At 42.4% G+C, this 26759-nt stretch overlaps 2 protein-coding genes across 2 annotated transcripts in view; both read right to left on the reverse strand.

Moving 5' to 3' along the window:
* Positions 1–1401: 1401 nt before the first annotated feature.
* On the reverse strand, positions 1402–19303 carry odad3 (outer dynein arm docking complex subunit 3). Its single transcript, XM_063222345.1, has 13 exons — positions 19137–19303; positions 18545–18666; positions 17958–18035; positions 17243–17422; positions 15296–15397; positions 14633–14758; positions 13271–13393; positions 12117–12263; positions 11177–11337; positions 10349–10505; positions 9679–9828; positions 6483–6567; positions 1402–2181 (listed from the first exon to the last, which is right to left on the reverse strand). The coding sequence occupies exons 1-13, from the start codon at positions 19213–19215 to the stop codon at positions 2051–2053; spliced, it is 1641 nt and encodes a 546-aa protein (XP_063078415.1). The 5' UTR covers positions 19216–19303; the 3' UTR covers positions 1402–2050.
* Positions 19304–19888: 585 nt separating this feature from the next.
* The window catches only part of slc44a2 (solute carrier family 44 member 2 (CTL2 blood group)), a 35672-nt gene continuing 28801 nt past the window's right edge, over positions 19889–26759 (reverse strand). The window contains exons 20-22 of the mRNA XM_063202085.1: positions 26360–26448; positions 25730–25814; positions 19889–21496 (exon numbers count right to left, since the gene is read on the reverse strand). Of these exons, the coding sequence (XP_063058155.1) occupies positions 21396–21496; positions 25730–25814; positions 26360–26448 (275 nt within the window). The 3' untranslated portion in view covers positions 19889–21395. The remainder of the gene's footprint in view (positions 21497–25729; positions 25815–26359; positions 26449–26759) is intronic.

The following is a 26759-nucleotide window of genomic DNA, read 5'->3' on the forward strand; positions in this document are numbered from 1 at the left end:
AAACCAATAATAACATTTGTGTTTCGCCACTATAGTTAAGTCTCTCTTCAATTCTGTTTTCAAAACAGAGGTGGCAGTACTCTGACCCTTGAGCGTAACTGGTTTTCAAGAGAAATACATGTCATGCTGCCCACATGTAACCTGTACAGTAGCAGGAAGCAGAGTGAAGCAGAGCAAAAGGAGTTCCTAGTATGCTATTCTCAGCACCTTGCCTCCCCATAGGAAAAAGACATACAGTATATTACTGTATATTATCCATGTGTGGCCCTACCGTGGCTTAACGGTAGGGCACTCGTCTATATGCGGCCGACCCGGGTTTGATTCCAGGCCCGGGTCCTTTGCTATCTCTCTCTCCCCGCTCGCTTCCTGTCATCTTCTTCACTATACTATCATAAATAAAGTCAAAAAGACCACACACAAAAAATATACAAAATATATTTCCATGTGCAATGTTTTTATGTTGCAGTAGTACATGAAATGAGTATGTGCGCCTTATTTTGGCCTATATATATGCGGAAAACAAGGAATGGGCAATATATGTCATGAACAAATAATTTAGTCTAGGTACATGTATAGGAATCATTTTATAAGGTTCATTTCTCTCTTTTCCCCATGGGTCTTCTCAGTTGCGTATACTGTACATTATGAAAAGGACAGCAGAGGTCTTGACCATGGCTCAAATGCCCAACTAAGGCACCATACTGTAATGCTGGAGAACCAGGTTCAATGCTCCAAGTTCATTTCTTTTTCTGTCCCCCTCTCTCTCCCACTCACTTCCTGCCAGTGCCACCATCGTACACAATCCTGTCAAAGAAAGGCATAAAACCCCCTAAAAAAGGGCAGCAGATTCAGTTCAACGAGTATTGGTATTTCCACAGAGTATTTTGCTGTCATCAAAGCCTTTAGGAGTGCAGACAACAAAAGCCTAAAAAAATCCAACTTTGAATGTCATTTGAATTATAGACTGGAGGGATGGATTTGAATTTGTTTGGTGATGAAAAGCCACACCAAGTGTGTTTGAATATTTATCCACCGCTTCTCACGAAGAGTGACTTTGTCTCCTCCTAGTATCTCCCAAACATTTTTTCCAAAAAAAGTAAATATGATCTGTTATGTCATCCGGTGATGTACCATTTGTGATTTCAGGAGGACACACTGGATTTTATAAGGGCGGTTAAGGTTTAAGTCTTCATTCACCTACTAATGACAATCTAAACATCGGTTAGTTTGTTAAGGTAAAACGTTATCTAGTGCGCCTTTAATCCACACTTTGGTAATTACATACCGTACACACTATACACTATTATATCCATGCTCTGGACTTCCTGTGTCAGTCCACCAGGCCTATCAACTCATTCTCTGATAGAGATTAAACTCCTTCAATCACAACAGAATAAGAACTCTTCTTCCAATCATTATTTATTTAGATTTGTCATAAACAGATCGTTATGGTCATTGTGAAGAGGTAGTATACGGTATACAGTGGTTTCTACAATCAACAGGTGAGTATGATTAAAGTGAAAAAAAAAACAAAACAATTACAGTATATCTGTATAGAGGTCAAAACCTTGCAAACATATCCCTGCATGACAAATGACATGACAAAATATATTCATATGAATATATATGTTCAAACTTAGTTGTAGAAAACTCAGTTGAGTACCTACGTAGTTGGGTATCTCATTGGTGTTGATAGCAAACAAAAAAACAACAACAATCTATTTGATGCGGTCAACATAAAGGTGTCATGTACATGTACAGAATGTGTCATTTGGTTTTTGGAATTGTTTTTTGACGTTCCAAAAACCAGATTACACTTGATGACAACGGTCATCAACATCAATAATGTTGCACCATTAATGTTCCTGACACGTGTTAAGTCACTCTTATGAAGGTTACATGTCACCCTTATGTAGACCATGTGAAATAAAGTGTTTCACACAAAAATAATTTATACAGAAGAAGGGATAGATCAAGTATTAGATCAGCTCTATCCCTGTGCCTGTAGTGCCTGCAGATGATTGGCCTCTTGTTCAAGACCTTCGGCCAATCAGAGCCTGCCCTTCTTCTTCTTGGGGCGTGGCCTCCTCTTGGTTTTGGAGTCGACGATGAGCTGTGACTGGCGCTTGAGGACGGTGCGTGTGATGATGTCACCCTCGTCATCCCCACTGTCGTCCTCATCTGTTGACAGGAGGAAGAGAGAGAGAGAGAGAGAGAGAGAGAGAGAGAGAGAGAGAGAGAGAGAGAGAGACAGAGAGACAGAGAGAGAGAGAGAGAGAAATGTGAGCAGAGGACTTACATAATAGTACTTGTTGCTGCACTATGTCCGTTGGCCTGTTCCAAGTGTCATGCATCTGAAGTGGTGATTGACACTTTGTCATGTGATTGACACTTTGTCATGTGATTGACACTTTGTCATGTGATTGACACTTTGTCATGTACACCTGGAGATGGAATGGAATCCCCAAGATTTCAAGAGTTTTGCAAAACGTTGACAGCAAACTGAAGTCAGAGAATACAGCAGATTATGCATGCACAATGCACACATGCTCGTGCACTACTATGCATTACCAGAGACAGTCCATTCTGAATCTGTGACAGCAAACTGAAGTCAGAGAATACAGCACATTCTGCATGCACAATGCACACATGCTCGTGCACTACTATGCATTACCAGAGACAGTCCATTCTGAATAGAATTAAAATAATCTTTGACAGCAAACTGAAGTCAGAGAATACAGCACATTCTGCATGCACAATGCACACGTGCTCGTGCACTACTATGCATTACCGCATCACCTCACAGCAAGGCCACATTACAGAATACTGCACGGGCCTAGAAGGACCAGGGCCCAGGCGCCCAGGAGTCAAGGGGGCCCTGAAGCCAAAGCCTCTATATTTCCACTCTCATATTGTGTTAAAATCACACTATAAACACCTGTACTTTCAACTTTTCTTGGGAGACCAAGCCGCCGCACCCCCAACAATATGTGGTCTCTAACATCTTATCTGGTCTAAATGATACATCTTTTTGTGAAGGAGAGAGGGGGGCTTTCTTGTTGTCTGGCCCAGCGCCCCATGGAGTCATGGTCCGTCCCTGCCTCATAGCACATGTCATGAAATTCAAAACTATAATGTATGTAGAACACGTAAACACAGACTTGACCTTCTCTGGGGAAGCACAATATAACATGCTGCTACTGCCCAGGCAACATTCTCCCAACATTCCCCACTGCTTGTCATTGGCTGTCTCTGGATGTCAACAACACAGAGACAATGGCTGCCTTGAAATGCGTCCCTCCCGTTGCTCTTCCTCCAGGCTCCGGCCTTGTGACACCACGCTCAACGTCCTCAATGACATCTCAACATGATACGGTTTCTATTCAGTATCTTGCTAACACATAATTCAGAAGCTACTCTCTCATTTGGAATGAGGATTGTGATTGGAGGATAAGCCCCTAGGAAGTCACTGTGTGCTGCTTGACTGCGGGGGAACCTTAGTGTGTTCTCTCCATGGCAAGAGGGGCTACACCTACGCCTGTAACGATAGCCGTTTTTGCTAGACGATAAATTACATTACATTACGCTTAGCTGACGCTTTCATTTTATTCAAAGGGACTTACAGTACAACTATTATTTTTCAGGGTATTGGTTACAGTCCCTTGAGCAATGTGGGGTTAGGTGCCTTGCTGAAGGGCATTTCAGCCATGGATGGAGATGTAGGGAGAGGTCAGGGGGGATTCAAACCGACAACCCCTAGATTGAAAGACCAACTCTCTAACCACTAGGCCACGGCTGCCTGACCAAGAAATTATTGTGACAAATGATAATATTGACATTATGACATGAAACCAAAAAGAATAGGTCATAAAATAATAAAAAAGTCCGTAGAGAGTGATAGAAGACTTTTGACATTCACTGTCTTTGGTAGATATAAAGACGACAAAAAACAACCAAGCATGTAAATAGAAATGATTATTTCCAAAAAAGTTATTGTCCTCGTAATTCACATATTGATTATTGGTTTCAGGCCTAGCGACAGGCCAAAGGCTGAAGGAGATGACTTGAAGGAGTGACATTGACTTGGACTCTGTGTGACTTTGGAGTGTGTGGCCCAAGTGCAGCTACTACACCCCTGAGGGAACAGATGACACGCTGGTATTCTCTGTTCCACAGCACAAGGTGACAAGTCTTGTGGTTTCACATGCTTTCAACACCTGACGTGTGCAGAGAGACTGCATAACATAACATAATATAACAAAAAAAAGTGAGGCGCTTCAAACTTGAACAATGACAATCATAGGGTGTAACAAGCACCTGCGTTTGTCTAGGGACATTTCACCAACCAATCAAAATCTGTAACAGCTCAACAAAAACAGTCTGGCTCCGTGTTATTATTCTAACGTCTTCTCCTGAACTACATGGCAAACAGTCACAATGTACAATGCAGAAAACCCATGTATCAAAAGCAGCATTGTGATCGAGACAGAAACTAGATCCAGCACATATCTGGGGTGGGTTAACATTTCTGAGCAATCCTCTGGATTGACTCGAGACAATTAATTTGGTGAAATAATGGGTGGAGAACAAATACCAGGAATCTGTCTGTTTGTTGACCTAGGGAGTTAAGGGGGCTCTATGTAGGATTAAAAGTTTAATTAATCACTGTCCAGATTCAGCTGATGCTTATTTGAGTCATTAATAAGTCAACGATGACTCTCGCGACCACTTTCACGGTCTGCTGTCAGAGAACCCCAAATGGCACTTAAGACAGAGCGGTCCGCTACGAGTGCCGCGGGAAACACTTCTCATACGAAAAATCTCTTTAATACATACCGTATTTTGATGTGTATCAACTGCTGGCATTCTGTGATGAAAAACATTCTCACAGCGAGCTTATTCAAACAGCATTTTTACATGATGGTGGTGTAGATTTTGAGACAGGTATTCTAGGGGCACCGCGCAAACTATGTCATCCTACATAGTGCCCCTTTAAAGGAACAGACCACCCTTTTTTGATTTTCACATATGTGCAGTATTTCCAAGCATTATTTATGAATGTGCATATAATTTTCGTCTATGTGTTTGCATTGCCCCGTTTAACAGTATAGCCACATTAGGCATAGCAATGCAAGTCTATGGTACAAAATAAAACACAATCAAATGTACTTATAAACCATTTTAAAATTAATGTAAAATTCACCAGAGTGTAAAACGGCAATTTAATTCCATCCAGTGACCACTTGTGGCTTGATGCTAAAGATACCAGTTACTTCCAGTGATTATGCTAAGCTATGCTAATAATTCTGATCCAATAAATCTAAGTACTGAAAACACTGAGACGAAAATGATATGCACATTCATGAATAATGTTGGGATATACTGCAAATATGTGAAAATCAAAAAAGGGTGGTCTGTTCCTTTACATAAGAGAGTTATGTAAAACCAGACAGAGTTATTATTGGGGAGTTAAAACAACAACCTGCTGTGTACTTCTCCTGGGCATGCAAATAGACACTTCACTAATCAACTTGTTGTCCATCTGCCCATTTACCGTAACCTCTGTGTTCATCATTAGCTGGTTTCGGAAAATGCTTGGAACAAGCAAGACATCCGCACAGGGAAGTGGGCTGGGGCTGGGCAAACGGGTCAGTTGTCCCATGCCCAAAGGGAGACGAGGGGAAAACACTGGCTTTTCATTACATTGTATGCAGGGCCCTAAATTGGCTTTTTTTCATCACTAGCCAAACTTGCTAGTAGATGTGTATCTTGCTAGCCAAACATATACTAACAAATGGGTCAAAGTGGCTAGTAACTTGGTCTTTTCTACCAGCCAAACAGATTTTTCAACAGTATTTGGCTGGTTGGCTGGTGTTAATTTAGATCCCTGATTGTATGTATTGGATAGGGGGGGCCCTTTCAGATGGCTTTGTCCCGGGCCTGAGCAAAAGCTGTGAGCGGCCCTGCATCTGCACACTGTGTCCAACAAAGTGCGGAACGCTGCTCTGCCAAACATACAGTAAGGTTCCATTGTTTTCGAGGCACGGCACACCTGTTCCCAACTCTAAGGCCTCACCCTGTTGATTACAATTCAGGTCTATTTTGTCCCGTAACGTTGTTTAGTGCTCCAGGGGGACCTTATGCTTTTGTCCAAAATAATAACTGCAGGGACCATGTCATGACCCTTATGCTGGACCCTTACGATGTCCCTGTAGCCAAATGACTGCAAATTGTTCTGGAAGGATAAGTGCATCATCTAAGTACAATGTAATGCAATGCAATGTAATGTAGTGCCATGCAATGCAATATAATGATATGCAATTATATAACATAATGTAATGTATTGCAATGTAATACATTTCAATGTAATGCAATGTAATGTAGTGTAATTAAATGTGATTCAAATCAATGTAATGTAACAGAATCTTTTAATGTAATGCAATGTAATAATGTACCGGTAATGCAATGCAATGTAATCTGACCTTCATAGGGGTTCTGTTTCTGGGTCTCAGGCAGTTGGATGCGAGTGTTATAGCTGGGAAGCTTCCCTTCAATGCTGGAATAGAACTGCAATAGGAAGAAGCCATAGAGTACATTGAGTAAACATTACATTCAAAGCAGGGGACACGCAGAGGAAAAAAAACATGGCACAGACGGGGAATTTAAGGCAACCTGGCATCCCGCGTTATTAGTGATGTGTTGATTGTACAATAGAGCGGCACATTGTGAAGGCACAGCCCTTTTGAAATGTTGAATGTTGCAGAGAGAGGAGCTCAGTTAAACAGTCTACCGTACAAGTGAGTAGTTTGGAAAAGCATTTGACTTTGTCCAAGTCTCAATAACACTGTATAGAACCAGAGTGTTTACAAGGCAAGACACCACCAGAGCAAACAAACATAGTAATGGCACTGCACCTAATTACTTATCAATTATAATATGTTGTTGCTGTTGTGTGTGTGTGTGTGCGCGCATGTGTGTGTGTGTGTGTGTTTGTGCGTGTGTGCACGTGTGTCTGCACGTGTGTCTGTTTGTGTGTGTATATGTGTTCGAAAACAATTGAAGCTATTACTGATAGCTAATTCTGTTGCTTTATCAGAAGCTATTTGTAAAGGTATACAACGCAAATTACATTTCAAATGACAATCACATTGTGTGTGATTGGTGTTGGAGTAGCAAACGATAACATCCCAAATATTTATTCTGCTGGGATGCAGTATTATTCATGGCTGACTGAATGCAGGAGGTGGGGTGTTGTTCTGGGATGTTGTTTATGCAGAAGCACAATCACACCCAACATTGCCATATCAGTCACTTCCGTAGAGCTTCATAATACACCTAATCATCCAGTCATTGTTTCTCGACCTGATAGACTTTGACGTTAACTCCCTCCTCACATGGTTTACACCAGGTATGTCAAACTCAATGCCCGCGGAGTCATTTTATAATGTGCGAGCAAGATCATTCCAAATGTGTATGACAGTTGGCCTACATAGTATACCGACATGGTGAGCCCAGACCAGTAACATCTCACTCTCATATACAACGGAAAATGCGCAAGGAAGACACATTTGATCTATAATATACGGTAGGAATGAGTGTTTGTGAAGTTTGTCTTTGAGGATAACAAGCAGGCATGCACAATTGTTGCCCATTTTTAAAATACATAAATATTGAGTTCGTCCTGTAACTTTGTCCTTGATTTTGATTTTGGTCCACAGTGAATTTGAGTTTGACATCCCTTGTTCACGCGCCTCTCTAAACATGGCGGGTGAAGGGATATGATCTCATCGCCCCCTGCTGCCAATGTTCAGCCATTGCAGGCAAAATCAATACGATTCAACGGGACTNACAGTTTTTCTCAAGTGGTTTGGCTAATTTCTTGAAACCGAGATGACATTTTTATTAATTTTGGGTTATTTGGCTAAACTTTCTTACAGTTCTGCACAACAGTTCAGATAACTAGCAAAATGTCATATACCTCCCAAAACAGCTCATTCTTGAATCAGCACTAGACCTTCTCCCACATAAATGGTCAGTACCATCAAAATGGCATAGATCCTTCTCAATTGCTTTGGCTCATTTGCATTCATTTAGTCTTTCTGTCAAAATAAACTGGATGGTTCCGCATAACTACATGGATCCTCATCACTTGCTCATATCACTCCAAAAACAGTTTACCCATGTGTCGAAACTAAATTCCTTCCACAGAATGCCGTTTGAAAAAATGTCAAGAAATTAGCCAAATAACAGAGGAAACTGTAGTATACACGGTTGTAAAATTATTTTCTACAAACTAGTAAAGTTACAATACCATCTGGCCTGTTGAACACTGTCATGAATTTACTGTTTACAGAAAAGAAATTCTTAAAATATTATGTCCTTGACTGTTTTGACAATTGTGTAGACTACTTTGCATATGATGACTCACACAATGAAATCATGCTGACATGTTTTGGAGAGGGCAACCATTAGACTGAGAATTGTCTAATTCGTTTAGATAAGAAAGGTCAATTTATTTGGAAAATGTGCTAAATGTATGCTCAATGTGTCAACTGTAGGGTACTTGTACATAGCCATCTGACGAGATGTACTAAACATTTGAGACATGTACAAAGCATTTGAAATTTGATGAAAGCAATGAAAAATGCCATTCTGTTGTGGGAAATTGCAAGTTGGTTTGGAGATTTGTCCATGTTGTTTTGAGAATGTCATCTCAGTTTCGAGAAATTAGCCAAACCAATCGAGAAAAACTGTAACATTACACTTTCATTCATAATCCAAAGTTGAGACAGGAGCTCAGTATTTGAATCCCAACTAACATTAACTGTAAGTAAGAAACTGTAACAGTAACTGTAAATTAAGTGCATTTGTAAATACCAGAAGATGATTAAGGCATTTTCAAGACCATTATACTGTAATGTAATTGTATGTGATGACATTATCCAGCCAGCAGAGTACCATAAGGATTTGGATATTCTGAGTATGAGAGACCTAGCTATTCTGTATACAGTATTCATACTGCGCCTATTTACAAAAAGGGTAAATGAGCTGAGAATGATATGACCTATATACAGTAAGAACTCTGGTAATCTGTGTTATCTGCACTACATCCTGGTTATGGTAAAGGACACAGCTATAGCAATAAAGTCAGGAGTGAACTAACTGACCCTGTCAAAAGACATATAGTACACGTGTGGGTGTGCTAACACACACATTACATTACATTTAGAACACGCTTTTGTTAAAAGTGACATACAAGGAGGACATTCAAGTACAGAGTGTGTGGGTCAGTAGTACAAAGTACAGCAGTATACAAGTAATGTATAATAGATAGAGAGCAGGGAAATAGTGGAGCAACTATGAAGTGTAGTGCAGGTTAGTACCCATGATTATAGGTGAGTAGAGCTAGTTAGTTATAAAGTTATGCAGATGTGATTTACACACTCTCACACGCGTGCAAACTCACTGAAACAAGTATACTAAGATACATGTGAACATGTACCAGGCACACACACACACACACGCACACGCACACGCACACGCACACGCAGACACAGACACAGACACAGACACAGACACACACACACACACACACACACACACACACACACACACACACACACACACACACACACACACACACACACACACACACACAGACAAGCACAAAAAACGTACGTCTTGCTCCTCCATCTGTTTGGTGAGGGTTGCCAGATCTCTGCCCTGCAGGTCCTCCAGTATGAGCAGCAGCTTCTGCTCGGCCTGGGCCAGCAGCTCCAGCACGTACTCGTCAGAACTGGCATCCAGCACGGGACGCTGACCCTCAGCCTGCAGCACACACACACACACACACACAAGCAGGAAGAGACAGACAGAGAGACTTTTGACTTTTAAAATCCCTTTATTGAACCATTGCATGGTCTATACGTCCACAAAAATGGTCAACAACCCCCCCACATCCCCGTCTACCCACCCTAACCCATTAAAATAAACCCATTACCGATGGAAAACCATGCCGCCACCCGTACTGACTGACCATACCCCCTTGTCCACGCACCACTTCTTTGCTGTATTCCGTATCAGTATTCCTTGTATGTGAGAGAAGAGATGGACAGTGTTGTCAACATTCAATAGTTTATTGTTATTGTCAAAAAGTCAATGGAATTGTGTTTGGAGCACAACACTCAGTAGCAGCAGGTTTCCAAGTAAAGAACACGAGGTAAAAAGTGACACCAGTGCTTGACCCAACCAAACCCCATACCCAAACCCACTTAAATTGCAACAAGGATTATTAAGTGACAAAATGCTTGCTATACCCCCCACCTCCCCCCCACCCCCCATACAGTACCAGCTGTATGTGCTGCAGCTTGTCCCCGAGGTGTTCGACGCCGGCGCGGACGGTGTTGAGAGTGCGGCTGAGCCAGTCCAGCTGCTCTTGGGCCCCCTCGCACCGCTGCTGCTCCGCCACCAGGTGGTGCTCACACTCCTCCTGCAGCTGCTGCTGACTGCCAACACAGAGAACACTCCGCATTAAAATACATCTATGAACAATGTAATAACACCATTGAATAATAAAGCATTTATTAAGTAAAACTCCACTTCACGACAGAAAGTTTTTAGGGTCTACCTCATTGACAGCTATCAACTACTAGGCCTATGCAGTCGTCTCCAACTGCTAAAGGTATATCCCCAAAACGCTTCCAGTCCCCCATCATTCCCACCACTCCCGTCCTCTTATTTATAAACTTACATTTTAAATACAAAATATAAAATAAATAAATTTTATATATATACATAGATCAATGCCACACATAGGCTTAAAACCAAACAACTACTGTGAAAACAAAGCTAAAAAATTGGGGTATATTCATCGACCCGGTCAAAATTCGGCCATCTTGAATTCACTTTTGATGCCCTTTGATGCCTATATAATATACAGTGTGCTGTAAATAGCCATGAAAATAAAAGAGAATGCTGAATCAGAAGATGTGTCCAAACATTTGGCCTGTATTAGGGGTGTAGATAAGAATCGACATGTATCCATGCATCATTCGAATCGAATCATATCGTATCGTGGGGCATTCTCGAATCACTGGCCCCTGCCCAATGCCCTAGCTCCATAACAAAACAAAGCAAAATCGTAATTTGGATGTGTGTGATGACAGTGTGGTCTGACCTGGAGAGCTTGGCCTCTCCCGAGTACTTGATGTCCTGGAAGTGTGTGTGCAGCGCGTCCCTCTCCTCCTTGAGCTGCAGCAGGGTCCTCTCGTTCTCCTCCTTCAGCTCCTCCAGGTGACGCTGGGTATCGCCCTGCGAGATGAAGCGCTCCACCACCTCCTGCACACACACACACACACACACACACACACCCGCATGTAACGCACTCACACATGCACACACATGAGCACGCACACACTCATACATGCACACCCACGCGCGTGCACAAACACACACACACAAATACGGAGAGAAAGTGTCAGCTTGTCATTTCAATGGAGGCCAACATGCAACACCACTTATGATTTTAAAAAACAAACATAAATACAACACTTAACATTTCGGGTATGACAATGCAGGGATGCAAAGGTATCAAACAACTGACGATGCAAAAACTAAACACAAAAGACATTCCTGATGTCCTCATAAACTACTAATATAAAATGAAAGAAATCCTCCACTTCACAACCTGGTGCGTCATGGGAAAGGACTGTGGTGCAAGTAAGAAAGAAGGTCACCGGAGCATCTTCAGATGTAGAAGGTAGTTTTCAACTTTGGACTGGCACTTGCCAAGACTGGCACTTAAATAAAGCAATAAAGCTGAAAACTACCTTATGCATCTGAAGATGCTGCGGTGGCTTTTTACTACCACTATTAGGTGAGCACAGAGAGCACTGATGATGGCAGAAACCTGAAACGCCTGCTCTACTCTGCTCTAAGAAAAATAAAAACTCCTTGTGCTTGACCTTAGTGTCGTACTCAGTGTGCGAAACTGCTCTCACCTTGAACTGTTCTTTTTGAGCTGCCTAATTCTTTTAACATCCAACGCAACAATATTGCACCAATATCCTCAATTCCGGCCTTTTACGAATATAAATCGCCTGCAGCGTCGTCCTCACCCGCGTGTCGGTGACGCCGGTGGCCTCCTTGATGCGGTGGAAGGCCTCCTCGAAGGTGGAGACGGTGCGCTCCTCCTCCCCGTCGTCCGCCGTGCTGCGCTGGGCCTCGCTGCTCAGCTCGTCCGGCTGCATGGGCGCTCGCTGCGCCTGCAGGAAGAAGAACAGGGGACGAGCTTACATACAGTATATTACTCATATTCATATTAAAAATATAAAATGGACTGCTTTGTGGCAATCCAGCCAAGGGCAGAGAGTTTCCTTTATACTGTACTATTGCAGGCATGAAGAGAAGTTTGCTTAAACCAGGATTTTTTTTACTCCAACTTGTACATGAATAAATAAAACAAGTGGGTAAAAAAGATCCTGGCTGAAACGGACTTTCCCATTACCTATAGAAGGTCATTGGGCTAAACTAGAGGTGAAGGAGTTGGAGACTTGGGGCCAAAAGGCACAAGCCTGATTCAGGTGGAATGCTTGGGGTGAGTGAATGAGACCGAAAGCAATGGTGAGATGCCATTGTTTGCGCTGTGTGCTCTACCCCCCCCCCCCCCCCACACTTTTTGTGGTCACCCTTTTTACTTACAACAATTGTAACTGTAGTGACCCGCTTACATCTGAGTTTCAAGTATCAACAGAAGAAAAGGGAGGCCACTTACGTAACTTAGCGACAGAAAAAACAAACAGTGACATGTCCTGTAAAGCACTTTTCAACCGGTCATGCTTTGAAATGCAAGAGGCGTGAGCTAGAGGTGTGGTATGTCTAGTGTGTCCACATGTCTAGTGTGTCCACACGGCACCGTGGCAACGTGACCCACCCCAAAGGGGTCAGGGGTTACAGACAGTAATGCACTGGTGCTGCTGGTGTACCATCCAAAGAAGATGAACAGTGACATCTCTCCAGCAAAGCACTATTCAGAGATAGCACAGCTTCTGAAACACTACTGTACGGGACACATCTCAGTTGGGATGTGCTTGCTGCAATGAAAAATAAAAGGCGGTATCTGATACATTCTGATATGTTTACTTTTCGTGGGCAATATTAGGAAGTGGTTCGGGCCGAATAAAATTCAGTCATTCATTAAAAATGAATTTTCATTTGCATGCCTTATTGGTGTGGCCATGAGGGGTAGGGGTGTGTTTTGACTCCTCTTTACCCTGCGCTCCAGTCTCTCGGCCTGGGCCCGGCGCTCCTCCGCCTGCTTCTTGTACTGGGACAGGATCTTCTCCCTCTCCCGACGCTCATGGTACACCTGCTCCTCCTGACGCTGCAGCTCCATCTGGTGGAGAGAAAAACACACACGCACACACACACACACACAAACACAAAAACACACACACAAACACACACACACACACACACACACACACACACACACACACACACACACGCACACACACACACACACAAACACACAGATATAGACACTCAATAACAAGACATACCATACACACCACACTGTATAGTCAGTTCATTTGACTTTTATAGAGCATTTTCTATAAAAGATCTGTCTACCTGTTCACCTTTGCTAGGCAGCAGAGGTATAATTACTACCGCATTTCAGAGTTATGGATCTACCTTGGCGCTTCCCTTGGAGAGGACAGTGTCGGTTAAGTGATTTAGGTATTCAGGGGTCCCAATGGTAATAACTGCAATACAGCTGATGTGAACCTGGCCTACCTTGGTGTTCTCCTTGGACAGGACAGTGTCAGTGAAATGTAATGTAATGTACCACGATATGGTGCTCCTACTCCCTTAGCACCTTGCCATTCTCCTTGGAGTGTATAGTATTGGATAACAGAGATTGTAATTCTGTCTGACGCCATCGCTGTTCATTACATTATTTCTCCTATTAATAGGTGAGAAAAGGGGACTTCCGACTGTACATGGCGTAGGCAAGATTTCTCCACGCTCCCACCTTTCCTTTAAAGGGGCACTTGGTAGGATGACGTCATTTGCGCGGCGCCCGTGGCATGCCTGTCTCAAAATCTACACCGTAATGAAAAAATACTGCTCAAATAATCTCGCTGTGAGACTGTTTTTCATCACGGAATGCCAGCAGTTGATACAAATCTGAATACGGTATGTATGTAAAAAGTGTTTCCCACGACACTTGTTCGGTACGACGCTGTGAAAAGTTGCTTGTGGGGTTTTCTGACAGCGGACCATGGCAGCGGCCGTGAGATCCATCGTTCACTTACTAAAGACTTGCATAAGCATTGCCTGACTCGGGTCCGTGATTAATTAAACTTTTAATCCTACCTGGAGCCCCTTTAAAAACCTACATTTTAGCACCTTTTAACAACGAAACCATTGACAACCAGCAACATCTTTCACTAACATTAATTCGGCTGGACAACAAGATGACCACAAGACCTGAAAGAAACAGTAGAGAAAACAGGTGGGCGGCTCCTTCTACCTTGCCATTCTCCTTGGAGAGGACGGCCTGTGCCATCTACTACACACAAGTGAAATGTAATGTAATGTAGTGTTATGTATAAATGAGGATCTGCCCTACCTTGGCGTTCTCCTTGGAGAGCACGGCGTCGTTGTTCATGACCTGCAGGTCCTGCAGCTCCTGCCGCTGCCGGAGGATCTCCCCCTCCAGCCCGTCCAGCTGCGACTGGAACGACAGGCTCTCCTCCTGCACACACAACATGAATTATTACTTTATTTTCATTTTATTTTATATACATAGCCTATGTATTCTACTTTATTCTTGTATAACTATTTTTGTTTCTATTTCATGTTTTAATTCTCCTATTTTTCGTTGTGATGTATGAATTCATTGATGCTTTGTTACTACTTTTTTCTACTGTTCTTTTCTTTTTCTTCTGTTTTAATGTAAAGTGACCTTGGGTATCTTGAAGGGCGCTTTAAATAAAGTGGACATGAGACACTAGACAAAGTTTTCCTGGTCGGAAATATGGATTCTTCTTAGTCTATCATTCCGAGGGCCTAAACAATGTCCTACTTAACATAGTCAAGTCCATTTAAGTACAGTCAAGTTTGATGGACACTGGTTGTGTTGTTACTGCAGTCATCAAAATTTTGGGTTGTCTGCGTGTGGTCTGCGAAGTATAGACACTTCCTCCAGCTGATTCTTCACATAAAAAAACAACCCATTACTGAAGTACAGTTATTTGTTACGATATTTGAGTTATGATTTCTTTTTTTTCACCTGGAGATGAGCTTTGAGCTTCAGGTAGCCACGCATGATGTACTCCGCCTCCTGGCACTTCAGCTGGGCTTTGTCTAGACGGTTCTCAAGCATCCTCAGGTTCTGCAGGACAAAAATGCATAAGCTTAAATTCCGCACACACACACACCCACACAACACAATCTGTAATGGTACAAACACAAATCATTCAACGAAGCTTCCATGCAGATGCATCCCTAAAATGTAGTGTGTGTGTGTGTGTGTGTGTGTGTGTGTGTGTGTGTGTGTGTGTGTGTGTGTGTGTGTGTGTGTGTGTGTGTGTGTGTGTGTGTGTTTGTGTGTGTGCGTGGGTGGGTTTGTATACTTAAATCATACAACATCCCTTATCCTCTCATCCCCCATCCCCACCTATGTTAGAGACTTTTGGAATGCTGCTTTGTCTGTGTTAATATTGCATTTTATTATTTTCTTATATTCTTACATTTTATAATCACTTATTATGTGGGTAAGTACCCACATAATTTCACCAGTATAATGCTGCAATAGTCAGTGAAAAAAACTTAATGTCATATTGCTACAACAGAGTCTTTACTATGTAATACATTACAGCTTGGCCACTGTCTTTCTGGTAACAACAAATTAACAACAGGGGCCAAGTGCAATTTGGGGGATGCAGCTAATCTTCAATAATCTGTGATGATGAGCACGGCAGATTTTTTAAGACGGGGGAAAAACCTTTTGGGACTGTTTCTCAGCAGCATCCCCTTCTTTCTGTTGAATGAGGGTAACAGGTCAGGTCAGTGACATGTTCCTGACACATCACACAGGGCATCACAAAGCACATTGTAATTTCAGGTAGATTTGTGTGTGTGTTAGGGAAGCGCAGTGTAAGGCCGGCCGCACATAGGCTCCGACAGCACTGCGGCGCACTTTCGCTTCCGACATAATTCGGTCCTCCAAACCCAGTTTTATCCGAACATTGCATTGATAGTCAACGGGCGGCGCCGACAAAATAGAACTCGTCTCTAATTGCTATCCGACATCGACTAATGTCCACGGACATCGGCGGCAGTGTGCAGGGTTCTATAGAAAACAATGAAATCGAACTTTTGCCCAGCAGTGCTCAGCACTTTGTCGGAGCCGGTGTGCGGAAGCCCTAAAGGTACACAGGGCAACTTTCTGAGCAATGTTGCCGGGCAACATCACGATAGGCTCCAAATTGTCTGGTAGAATAGTTAGAAAAGTTGTCTGCTGCTGATCCAAGTTTTTCTCGAGAAAAGTGTTGCAAAACAAGATCTTATAGTAGTGTTGCTCAGACATATTGCTCAAAAAGCTGCCCTGTGTACCATCACCTGAAGTGTTAGTCACAAGGCTACTTCACAGTGTAAAGAAGAGTTTGGATCCAAAAGCTTGTGTGGGGTAAGGAATTTGTGCTTCAACGTCTCAATATCAAAAAAGGTGACAATATGGCACCATATAGCTTTAATAACAATGTGAACACTTAAAACGCCATTTATCAGTGTCTTCCCCGCAATACCATAGACAGTGAGCACCCTGTGTTATGACATTTACATTACATTACATTAGGCAGACAAACCTTTTCATCCAAAGCGATTCAAGTTGAGGACATAATCATATCATAGCATGCAACACTTCCTGATACAAAGAGCACAGGAAATATCTAGAACAATACGTGTATTATGCCAAGTAGGGTTCATGTTTTTTGTGATTTTAAGTACATTAGCACAGGGTTAAGTAGACAAACACACACACGCACGCACGCACACACACACACACACGCAACCAAACACACAATAGGCCTTTAAGTCCCGGTTATGAGGTGTGTAAAAGAGGAAAAGGGAAGCAGTGAAGAACAGGAAAAACACACACACACACACACACACACACACACACACACATACACACACAGAGGAAGATCCCACACCCCACTGCTATATATTACATTACCTTCTCCTCCTCCTCTCTCTTCTGCACTACGGTGTGGGAGGGTCTGCTCTCCGGCTTCAAGGTTTGGTACTGCAGGCGCAGGTCCTCCAGCCGCTTGTGCTGTGTTTGCGTGGTGTGTTTCAGGGCATTCAGCTTCTTCATCTTCACGCACACCTTCTGGTCCAGAACGCTCAGTGCCTCCTTCCAGACAGATCATGCAAAAGAAAATAATTAAAAAAAAAAAACCCTGGCATATTATCATTACATTACACTTAATTGACGCTATTATCCAAAGCGACTTATCAGTTATTTACAGGGTATTGGTTACAGTTCCTGGAGGAGCAATGTGAGGTTAGGTGCCTTGCTCAAGGGCACCTCAACCATGGATGGATGAAGGTGTGAGGAGAGGAAAGGCTGGGATTTGAACCTGCAACTCTCTGATTTTAAGACTGTCTCCCTATCGGTACTAGACCGAAACGTCGTTTATTAAGAACAGCGAAATGGTCAATGTGCGGGAGTTTCTTTAAACTATTGCTGAGTGACCCATGGTGCCATCTCCGACGCACCTGCCAGCTGAGGTGTGCGAAAAAAGCCGAAGTTCAAGACTGTTTCCATAACCCCTAGGCCACGGCTGCCCCATCAATCGAATTATAGAATGTAGGATGCACTGTGGATCACTGGTCCACATATGTGCATTTATTTAGAGTGTGTGTAAAAAAATGCAGCATTTATTTACCTTTGTAGACATACTCCTGTACTGTGCTTTTTCCATGCCACGTTTCTGGAATGCTTCTTTAATTATTTGTTCATCTCCCTGTGATGGAACCAAAAGAAGTGTATAACGCTACGTAACAAAAACAATCATATATGGCAACCTGGCTCCCATGTCCAATGCTGGATGCATGACAGGGCTTTTTCTGAACGGGGAAATAGGGGCGCTCCACTCTCATACCTCCGCGGGTGCACCCTCATACTTTTATATATATATTTGAGCATCCCTAGTAAATTACTCAATCACGGGGGGGACGCCCCTTCACCCCCCCATAACCTGCCGTGATGCTCCCTCATGCCAAAAAATCCTAGAAAAAGCCCTGCATGTGGTGGTGTTGTGTGTTTGGCGACACCTGTAGATGACAAAATAATTACAGGCAGACACACAAACAAACAACAGACAAATACAAACAGATAGACATTCATTGCAACCTGACCCAGCCCCCTCTGGGGAGCCAGGTCATTAATAAGATCTGTAAGCTTAACACTTTGAAAGCTTGTAACTTCTCTTCCTCTTAACGTCTGCTGAAGGAATGACGTGAGCCTACTTACAGCGAGGGCTTCAGCGACTTTCCTGTGCAATCGCTTGTTCTCTTGCCGCAGCTGAAGGATGGTCTCCCTGTTCTTTTTGATGGACGACTGAGAACTTTCATAATATGCGCTTCTGTCTCCCTCTGTAGGGAAGCAAATAACCACGTTCTTTTATTCCAGTGAGTAGCCATCTTCACTTGACCACATGTGAACATGTGATGTTCAGTGACATTTTATCATTTTGAAAGGGTACAAAAATACACTTATGCCACTATCTTAACATGTTTTAGAAACATTATGAAACCCATCTTTTATGATTAATTCAACCGTAGCCTGAATGCAAATAGAAATTGCATTTAATACAACTTCATTACAATTGCATTAGAACAGGTAGTCAAAAATGCTTGACAATCTTAGATGATCTTCTGTTACTGTATTATATTAACAATGTACTCTATCGTTTCGACTACGAAAGGTTTGCTTTAATGCATTGTAGCCTACTGTACAATGCATCACTGACAACCTTCCCAAAATTAAGACAAAATAAACAAAATGGAGCTGTCCTTCCTGGCCCATGCTTGACCTCAAATGAAACAAATGTAGAAGACCATACCAAGCAGCTGAATTTTCCTCTGCAGTTCAGCGATTTGGTCGTGAACAGGAGATTTAATAGCGTCAAAAGCGCCTGGCATTTTAGAAATATTCCTAAATAAAACACAACCTAGGAGGGGAAACTTTTCAACGCTTTAGCAATCGTTCGTTTACTTCTCCAGACAGATCTCCGGATGTTTCCCTGTTACTTAGCAACCTGCGCGCATGCTCCTTGGTCCTAGCTAATCCTTTGAACAAAGAAGGTGGATCTCTTTGCTTTGAAGCTGGCATGCATTCTTTTCACATTGTAATAATAATGATAATGTTTATTGTTTAGAGTGCAATATCACTATACATCATGGACTCAAAACACTTGTTTAAAAATATATAGATAAAATAATTATAAAACTAATAAAAGTAAATGATGAGAAAAATAAAACTGATGGGGAAATTAATCAAAAAGTAAGGCTGGAAGAGAGGTTAATAATAAAATAGTAGGCCTATAGCAAAAAAAGAACCTAATACTTAACCTAATAATTGATCCACCACAGTGTGTTTTCTGAACGGGGAAATAGGGGCGCTCCACTCTCATACCTCCGCGGGTGAACAACTCTCCGTCATTTTATTGTGAAATTCTGTCAGAGTGCAATTATCATGCTAAAATTAAATATCAGATGGAATAGCATTTTACTGTCCTGATATTACCTAATTCAATTGTGTTTTGACTTGTGTATTTATAAACCCATTATTGGGGAATGATTTGTCAGGGAAAGGTGGAACTTTGGAGCTTGACCATCAACCAAAGGCCTACCATGCTGCTTAAATGCAGGGCCGATAGGCCTAGGAATTGAGAGCAGTGCTTATAGTCACACAACATTTAATCTAAAATCAACAGTACAAAGTAACATTTTATTTCAAGCGAACATGCATCATGTTAGCGTAACACTGGTCATTACACAAAATATTTCACAAACAATTCACTCACACAATGAACATCATAAGCTATTTACAATATGATATGCTCAACACAACCTCTTATGGCCTTTGGTAAACTTAAAACTGATAGGCAAACGATTCATTAGTGACTGACAATACAGTGCCACATATGACCTGGTTTTACCTGTGAAATTCGAGGTGATTGAAGGTAATTGCCTGGTTAAATTGGATAGGTAAAACCAGACCATTTGGAATATGTGGCACTGGATTATAAATGAATCCAGTTTGCCCATGATTGAAACTGAAACTTAAAAGCAGTACATTACAGAAAACAGGCTACATTGTGTTCCGACAATGCATAATACTGCAGTAATGAACTCAAAGCTCTTATAAAATCATGATGTAAACAAAATATAAGTAACAGATGAGACACCATACCTCCAAAATTGTTATGGTGTGGACTGGCATATTGTTCATCTAAAACCATCAAATAAAAACATATTCTACTGCATTTTTACAGTACAATTTTATACATAGAAGAACAAACAGTATATGCTCTGCATTTGGTAAATGGAATGTTTTGTGTGTATAAAAAAAAATCAAGGTGTGGATTGACAAAGTGCGATGAGAGAACAATCAAATAACAAATATTTGATTTTTTTTCCAGGCAACAGAAATGTCTAGTTATCACTCTTGTTAACTGAGAATAGAAATGCTTATGACACAAGTTGAGCCTGGGCTAGTACCTACTGTATTCAACCGCAAGACTATACAGAATGCCAGGCTGACACATTTAGAAAGTTCCAATACTGTGCTCAGAATCGCTCATTATAAAACATAATCAAGTCTTATTCTTGTATTCAAGAAAAAAAATACTATTTGCCGAGACTGTTATCAGTGCAAGAATGGAATCTGAACTGCTGTAACGGATCCTTCCCTGAGGAAATTGCGTTTGTCTGTCTGTGAACTTGGTAACATGTATTGGGATGTTTTTACAAACGGATCTTGTTTCGTCCATTCACATATTTTGATCCCATTTACACAGAATGTGTATGTGTATGTTTTTTATTTAAAGTTTACATTTTTTACAGGTGCGCTTTACAAAATTCCAGTTTTCAAAATATCAGTTTTAGGAAGCTCCGCTTATGTGTGGCCTACAAAAGGAAAGAGTAGAAGTTTGAACACTGTAACTCTGATTTGAAGGTTTTATTCAGGTGAATCTGAGTAAAACCTTCAAAGCGGACCTACAGTGTGGACTTTTACTCTTTCCATTATCAAATACACCCTTGTGTACAGGGGTGTTTACAAATACAAAGTATAATGTAGGCTGATCCTTCCAGTTGTCCTATTTGGCATCCTCGTTCTTCTTCGATAAGGTCTGGAGCAGTCTCTCGGACATGAAGTAAGGCCTCTCCGCAGTGCCATCGTTGCGTTCCAGGTCCTCCACTATAAATGTAACACAGCGGTGAGACACAGGCATCTTCCAACCACATTGGAGTCTAGTTATATTTTACAAGCCACATAGAAGCAGAGTTGCCAATGCTGGCTTCAGAGTAAAAATCCTGCCAGCTGAGTTGCTTGTTGAAATCATCTGTATTGTTAAATTACTGAATTTCATTTGTATCTCATGTAATAATGACAATAACATTCAATCTAATCTAAAAAAAAAAAAAAGACAGGACTACTGGTACAGGGCAGAGATTGAACGTTCTGAACCTGAATTGACACCTTTGCTAATTTCAGGTAACTTCTTTGTCACTGCACCGATGAAACATACATTTAAAAGATGGTGTTTCACTTGTTGAATGTCATATTACACTGTGTGCTTGGCACATCACTTTTGGTTTCTGTGTAAACAGTACATTACCCTGTAACAACTACCTGTATTCATCTAGTTGAGTGTTTGCCAGCCTGTGTTCAGAGGACACATTACAATTCACCTGCCTCTGTGTGATTAACAGTAAAACAGGTGATTTCTTCTCACTAGCTTCAATATGGTCATGTGAATATAGAGTGGTAGTATAAAAACTCTTGCCATTGCCAAAAACACATTTCATCATGTTTTAATTAGACGGCTGAGGAGTTGAGTTTGTAACCTTAAGGTTGCGAGTTCTATTCCTGATGGTGACAGGGAGAGGAAGATTAGCGTTCTACCCTCTGTGATTGTGAGGTACTCTGCGCATGGTGCTGTCCCCACGCACTCTTGTTCTCCTGTGATGCCTGTTGGGTACACTAGCTTAAGCAGGAATGCAAATTTGTGGTGTGAGATAGTGTGACCATCACTAAGGTGGTGGGTGTGCTGCTGTGTCACATAAAGGAGGCTAGCTATTTGATGCAGCAGTAAGAGCATCGGTTTGGTAACCCAGAAGGCACAGGTCTAATTCTGGGCAGGGTGATGCTAAAGGTGGGCACTGTAAAGGTGGGCACATTAAAGGTGGGCAATGTGTACTCTGGTATGCTGTGTAATCACAATAAAATAGGACAGTGTTTTCACTATAACCGTCAAATAAACTTTAAGTATAAATGGCATAGGACCACACAAACTCACCTGTAACTATGCATATGAAACAGGGAAAAAAATAGTCAAAGCGGGAAGCCAGAGAAAAGATTGTTACTTGTAGAGGAAAAGATTCCTTTAATAGAGTACTGATAGACCATGTTAACAACATGCAGTAAAGAGCCAAAAAAGACAAGAGGTAGAAAGAGAGACAGTAAAGGCAGACAAGATGTCCAATTGGAGCGATGAACGGCATCCATGAGCGCAGTTACATGCAAGGAATATTCCGGAATAGTGACAGTATTCGGTTTGCGCAACAGTCATGCAAACTATTAATTCATTCCGAATGTGCCCCTGTTACAGGAATATTCCGGTTTCTAATCCACACATGTAAATGAAACATTCTGGAGCTTGTTTTAAACCGAACACTGACAATATTCAGTTTTGAAAAGCAGAATTCTCTGTGCATGTAACTGCGCTTCATGACTCCAAGGCAAAAGAGGTGTACTTTTCTTCAGAGAACATCACTTCATCAGAGCGACTCTACTAAGCACAATACTCGATCCTTTTACATTGATAGTAACAAATCCACATTAGCGTCAAGAGGGTTAGTTAGTTATCACAATTTCATACGAAAAAGCACTTCACCATTTGGCGTAAGCTGGTTTTTAGTGTAAACACGGGCGCGCTGGGTTTTTGAGCCTTTCGTTTCTTTTTTTGTTGTACTGTAAACGTACTGTTGCGTCAGTCGATTAGTGCATTCTTGGACACACAATTAAGACATCAATTATTTTTTTGTAATGAGTAGGCACAGATCCAGCACCATATATAAAATTGTACACTTGTTTTTTTTCACATAAAACACTCACACATGCGCGTCAAAAGCACACACGCACAGGCACGCACACACAGAAACACGCACAGTTCTAACAAATATTACAAGACACATTTTTCCGCAACCTATAGGTGCCCAATGCCTTATGGTGTGTGTTGTTCATTCACGGTTCACACCTCCCAAATTACCACATTGTAGATTCAAATAACACAGCTCCTTACCTAGCTGTGATTTAGGTCCAAATAATCTCAATGCCATAGTGTTCTGTAACCAAAAGACTAGAAAATAAAAAACAATTTTGGTCCTACCACTCAAAAGAACGACAAGCATTTCTTTTGTTCTGACGTCATCCATTCACAAAAGTGTTGTTGATACAGTGCCTGGCCATTCTTTTACGTAGTTTTCAATACTGGCAGGAGCATTACCATTATCAGTCCATAACATCGACAGCATACCACAGCAAGCCATTTAAAAGAGTACATTTCAACACGTAGTAAACGAGCCTGATTTGTGTCTTCTTCTTCTTAAACATCTGAAGGACTTCAGACCAGGGGTGCATTTCTCAAAAGAGAAGTTGTTAGCCTGTTAGCAACTTCGGTAGTTCCCAATGGGAAAATGCATTGAAAACAACAAAGTAGCTAATAAAGTAAGCAACTTTGGTTTCGGGAAATGCACCCCAGTTCTATTAAGTTCACTCCTGAGGAGTCAGCGGGGTGTCGGTTTCTTGAGGTCCGTTCTCCTTAGGCTTCTCCTCTTCAGCCTGCTCCTCCTCCTCCACAGCTGCTCCTCCAGCCTCCGCCTGGACCTCCTCCTCCTCCACCACCACCACCTCCTCCTTCTTCTCCTCGTGGTTCAGCTCCAGGAACCCGTTCTGCAGAGGAGGAGCGGTCGTGGTCTGGGGCTCCGTGATGGCCGTGACGTGGTTCTCCCCACACGTCTCGTGAGGGGTCTGGGGAGGAGACGTCTTGTCCTCCTGGTTCTCCTCGATGGTGGTGACGGCTGGTGTTGTCGTCACGTCCTGCGGAGCCTCCTGGGTGAGAGGCTGCTGCTCCTCCTCGTCTCCCCCAGCAGGGCCGCCACCCTCCGTCCTCAGGACGCCCTCCTGCTTCATCTGCACCTCCTCTCCGACCTCCTCCTGCTGCATCTGCTGTTGCAGGGGGGTCTCCTCCTCCGCCCGCGCCTCACCCGACTGAGAGGGCGCCATGCCGTTGTCGGCCTCGTCCGGTGGGGTCTTGGACAGGATCTCATGGAGCTCTTTGGACATGAAGTACGGCCTGTCTGATGAGCCGTCGTTACGTTCCAGATCTTCGCCTGTTGTTGTTGTGTTGTTGCGCGTTTCGAGTGACATTTTGTTTTGTTTGTTTTGGTTATGGATCATTGTGGTTGGAGTGGAGTGAGCGAACGCACGCATTGAAGGATGTGTAGGGATGAGTTAGGGATGCGGGGGGAAGGGGTTAGTAAAGAACAAAGGATGGAAAATTATATGAAGGAGAGGGTGAGTAGAAAAGAGGGGGAACAGACAGGAAAAGAAGAAAAGAACAGTCAGAGACATGTAGCTAGCCAGACTGTTTTATAAAGCATTGCAGACTTTGGGTTAGCAGAGAGGAGTAGCCTGACCCTAGTCTTACCATGCCCTAATACTATTATTTCATACAGAGGCGTCTGTTTTAATGCTAATTTAATGTTTTCTTTCTCTATTGCTTGTTTCCTTTAATCCTTTACTTTCATTTTTTATGACGCACAATGAAATGCATCTGTGTATGTAAAGTGCTATACAACCAAACTTGCCTGGCCTTGCCACATGTTTGATCGTGACATGCAATGTGCTGCGTCACCATTATTATTATTACATTATTATTATTTATTTCTACATTGCACTAAGCTGACACTTTATTTATCCAAAGCGTACTTATAGCTATTTTAGGTACAGGGTATTGGTTACAGGCCCTGGAGCAATGTGGGGTTAGGTGCCTTGCTCAAGGGCACTGCAGCCATGGACGAAGGTGCTGGCAAGGGTGGGATTTGAACCGGCAATCCTCTGATCTAAAGACCAGCACTCGAACCATTGAGCCATAGCTTCCCCATTAACCCCACCGTCCCACACCAACGACTGTGGAGGGAATTTACTTTTGTAACCTGAAGACCAAACAAAAGACCTAACATGTAGCGGAAATGAGAAGCGAGCAGGGGCTTACAGATGGCAAGACCAGACTGCAGCAAAGCAGCAATGGTGCACTAGGTCAAAGCATTCCACCAGTGCATTTACAGTTAGTGACTGACTTCTCCCTCTTTGCATGGCTACTATCACAATATTACACAACCAGGAGATGAGAGTGCAGTTACTTACAGAAGCAAAGGAAGAGCGTGTCCACACACATGGCGTACACACTGAAGAAGCCGTGGGCGATGAGATAGGATCCGAACACTATGGTCTAAAACAAAAGCACACAACAGCATTACTTAAAGAATACTTCTCAAACATTAACCCAGCATTAGACACACAGCATTATAAATTTGCTGTTTACAGAATGGCAATGACCAAATCGTAGGCCCTGTGCTATGTCATCGTATTGTAGTACTATGATAGTTAACTTTCCAGTGACTATTACAGCGTGCCACTGGAGGTACAGTGCGCAGTAAGGGGCTAAGCATATTAATTTAAAGAACACAGCAATTTTTGGAGTTAATTAATCATCGGAACAAGTCAGCCAGTGGGTGATTACTAGGGGAAAAAAAGACTCTCGACAACTTCCACTGTCTGGGCAGAAAACCACACTTGCAAAACCCAGCTGTGCAAGACACTGCCAGACAGTAGACAGAGCTCCCATGAAAACCAGCTGAGAAATGTTGCGTAGTGCACCTTTAATAAATGTTGAGAAAAGTTTACTGCTTTTCTTAAGAATCTGGTGATCCTTTGGATGTCGAATACAGTGTGCCAATATCTCAAATAAAAAGAATTGGTCTATAGTTGCCTTACCATAATGGGTACCCAGTAGTAGTTAAGAATGGGGGCTGCGTCTTGGATGGGCTTGATCCTCCCAGAGAAGAAGAAGAAGGAACAGATACCTACACCAAGGACAGACAAAAGGAAATATGTGATAGATTAGTGTTTCTCATCGGGGGCGCTACAGTCCCCCAGGGGGGCGTTGGGGAGCTCTAGGGGGGGGCGTTGAGAAGGATACAGCTGAGAGGGGATACATCTTCAAAAAAGATTGAGAACCACTGTGATAGATCATAGTGTTTCCAGAGCATTTCTATAGACCAGTGTTTCTCAACCGTTTTTTAGGCGAGGCACCCTTTGAATTCATGAAAAGCAGCACCCCAGGGTGCCCCGGCACCCCTGTTGAGAAACACTGCTATAGACCATTATAGCATTC

Source organism: Engraulis encrasicolus, chromosome 1 (assembly GCF_034702125.1).
Source record: "Engraulis encrasicolus isolate BLACKSEA-1 chromosome 1, IST_EnEncr_1.0, whole genome shotgun sequence".
Lineage (NCBI taxonomy): Eukaryota > Metazoa > Chordata > Actinopteri > Clupeiformes > Engraulidae > Engraulis > Engraulis encrasicolus.

Coding starts and splice junctions, on each gene's coding strand:
- odad3 (XM_063222345.1), bottom strand. CDS start 19,215: ATGCCAGGCGCTTTTGACGCTATTAAATCTCCTGTTCACGACCAAATC. Junction 11,338..12,116: donor CCGGCGTCACCGACACGCGG/GTGAGGACGACG, acceptor GTGTGTGTGCAG/GAGGTGGTGGAGCGCTTCAT. Junction 2,182..6,482: donor GAAACAGAACCCCTATGAAG/GTCAGATTACAT, acceptor TCCTGTCAACAG/ATGAGGACGACAGTGGGGAT.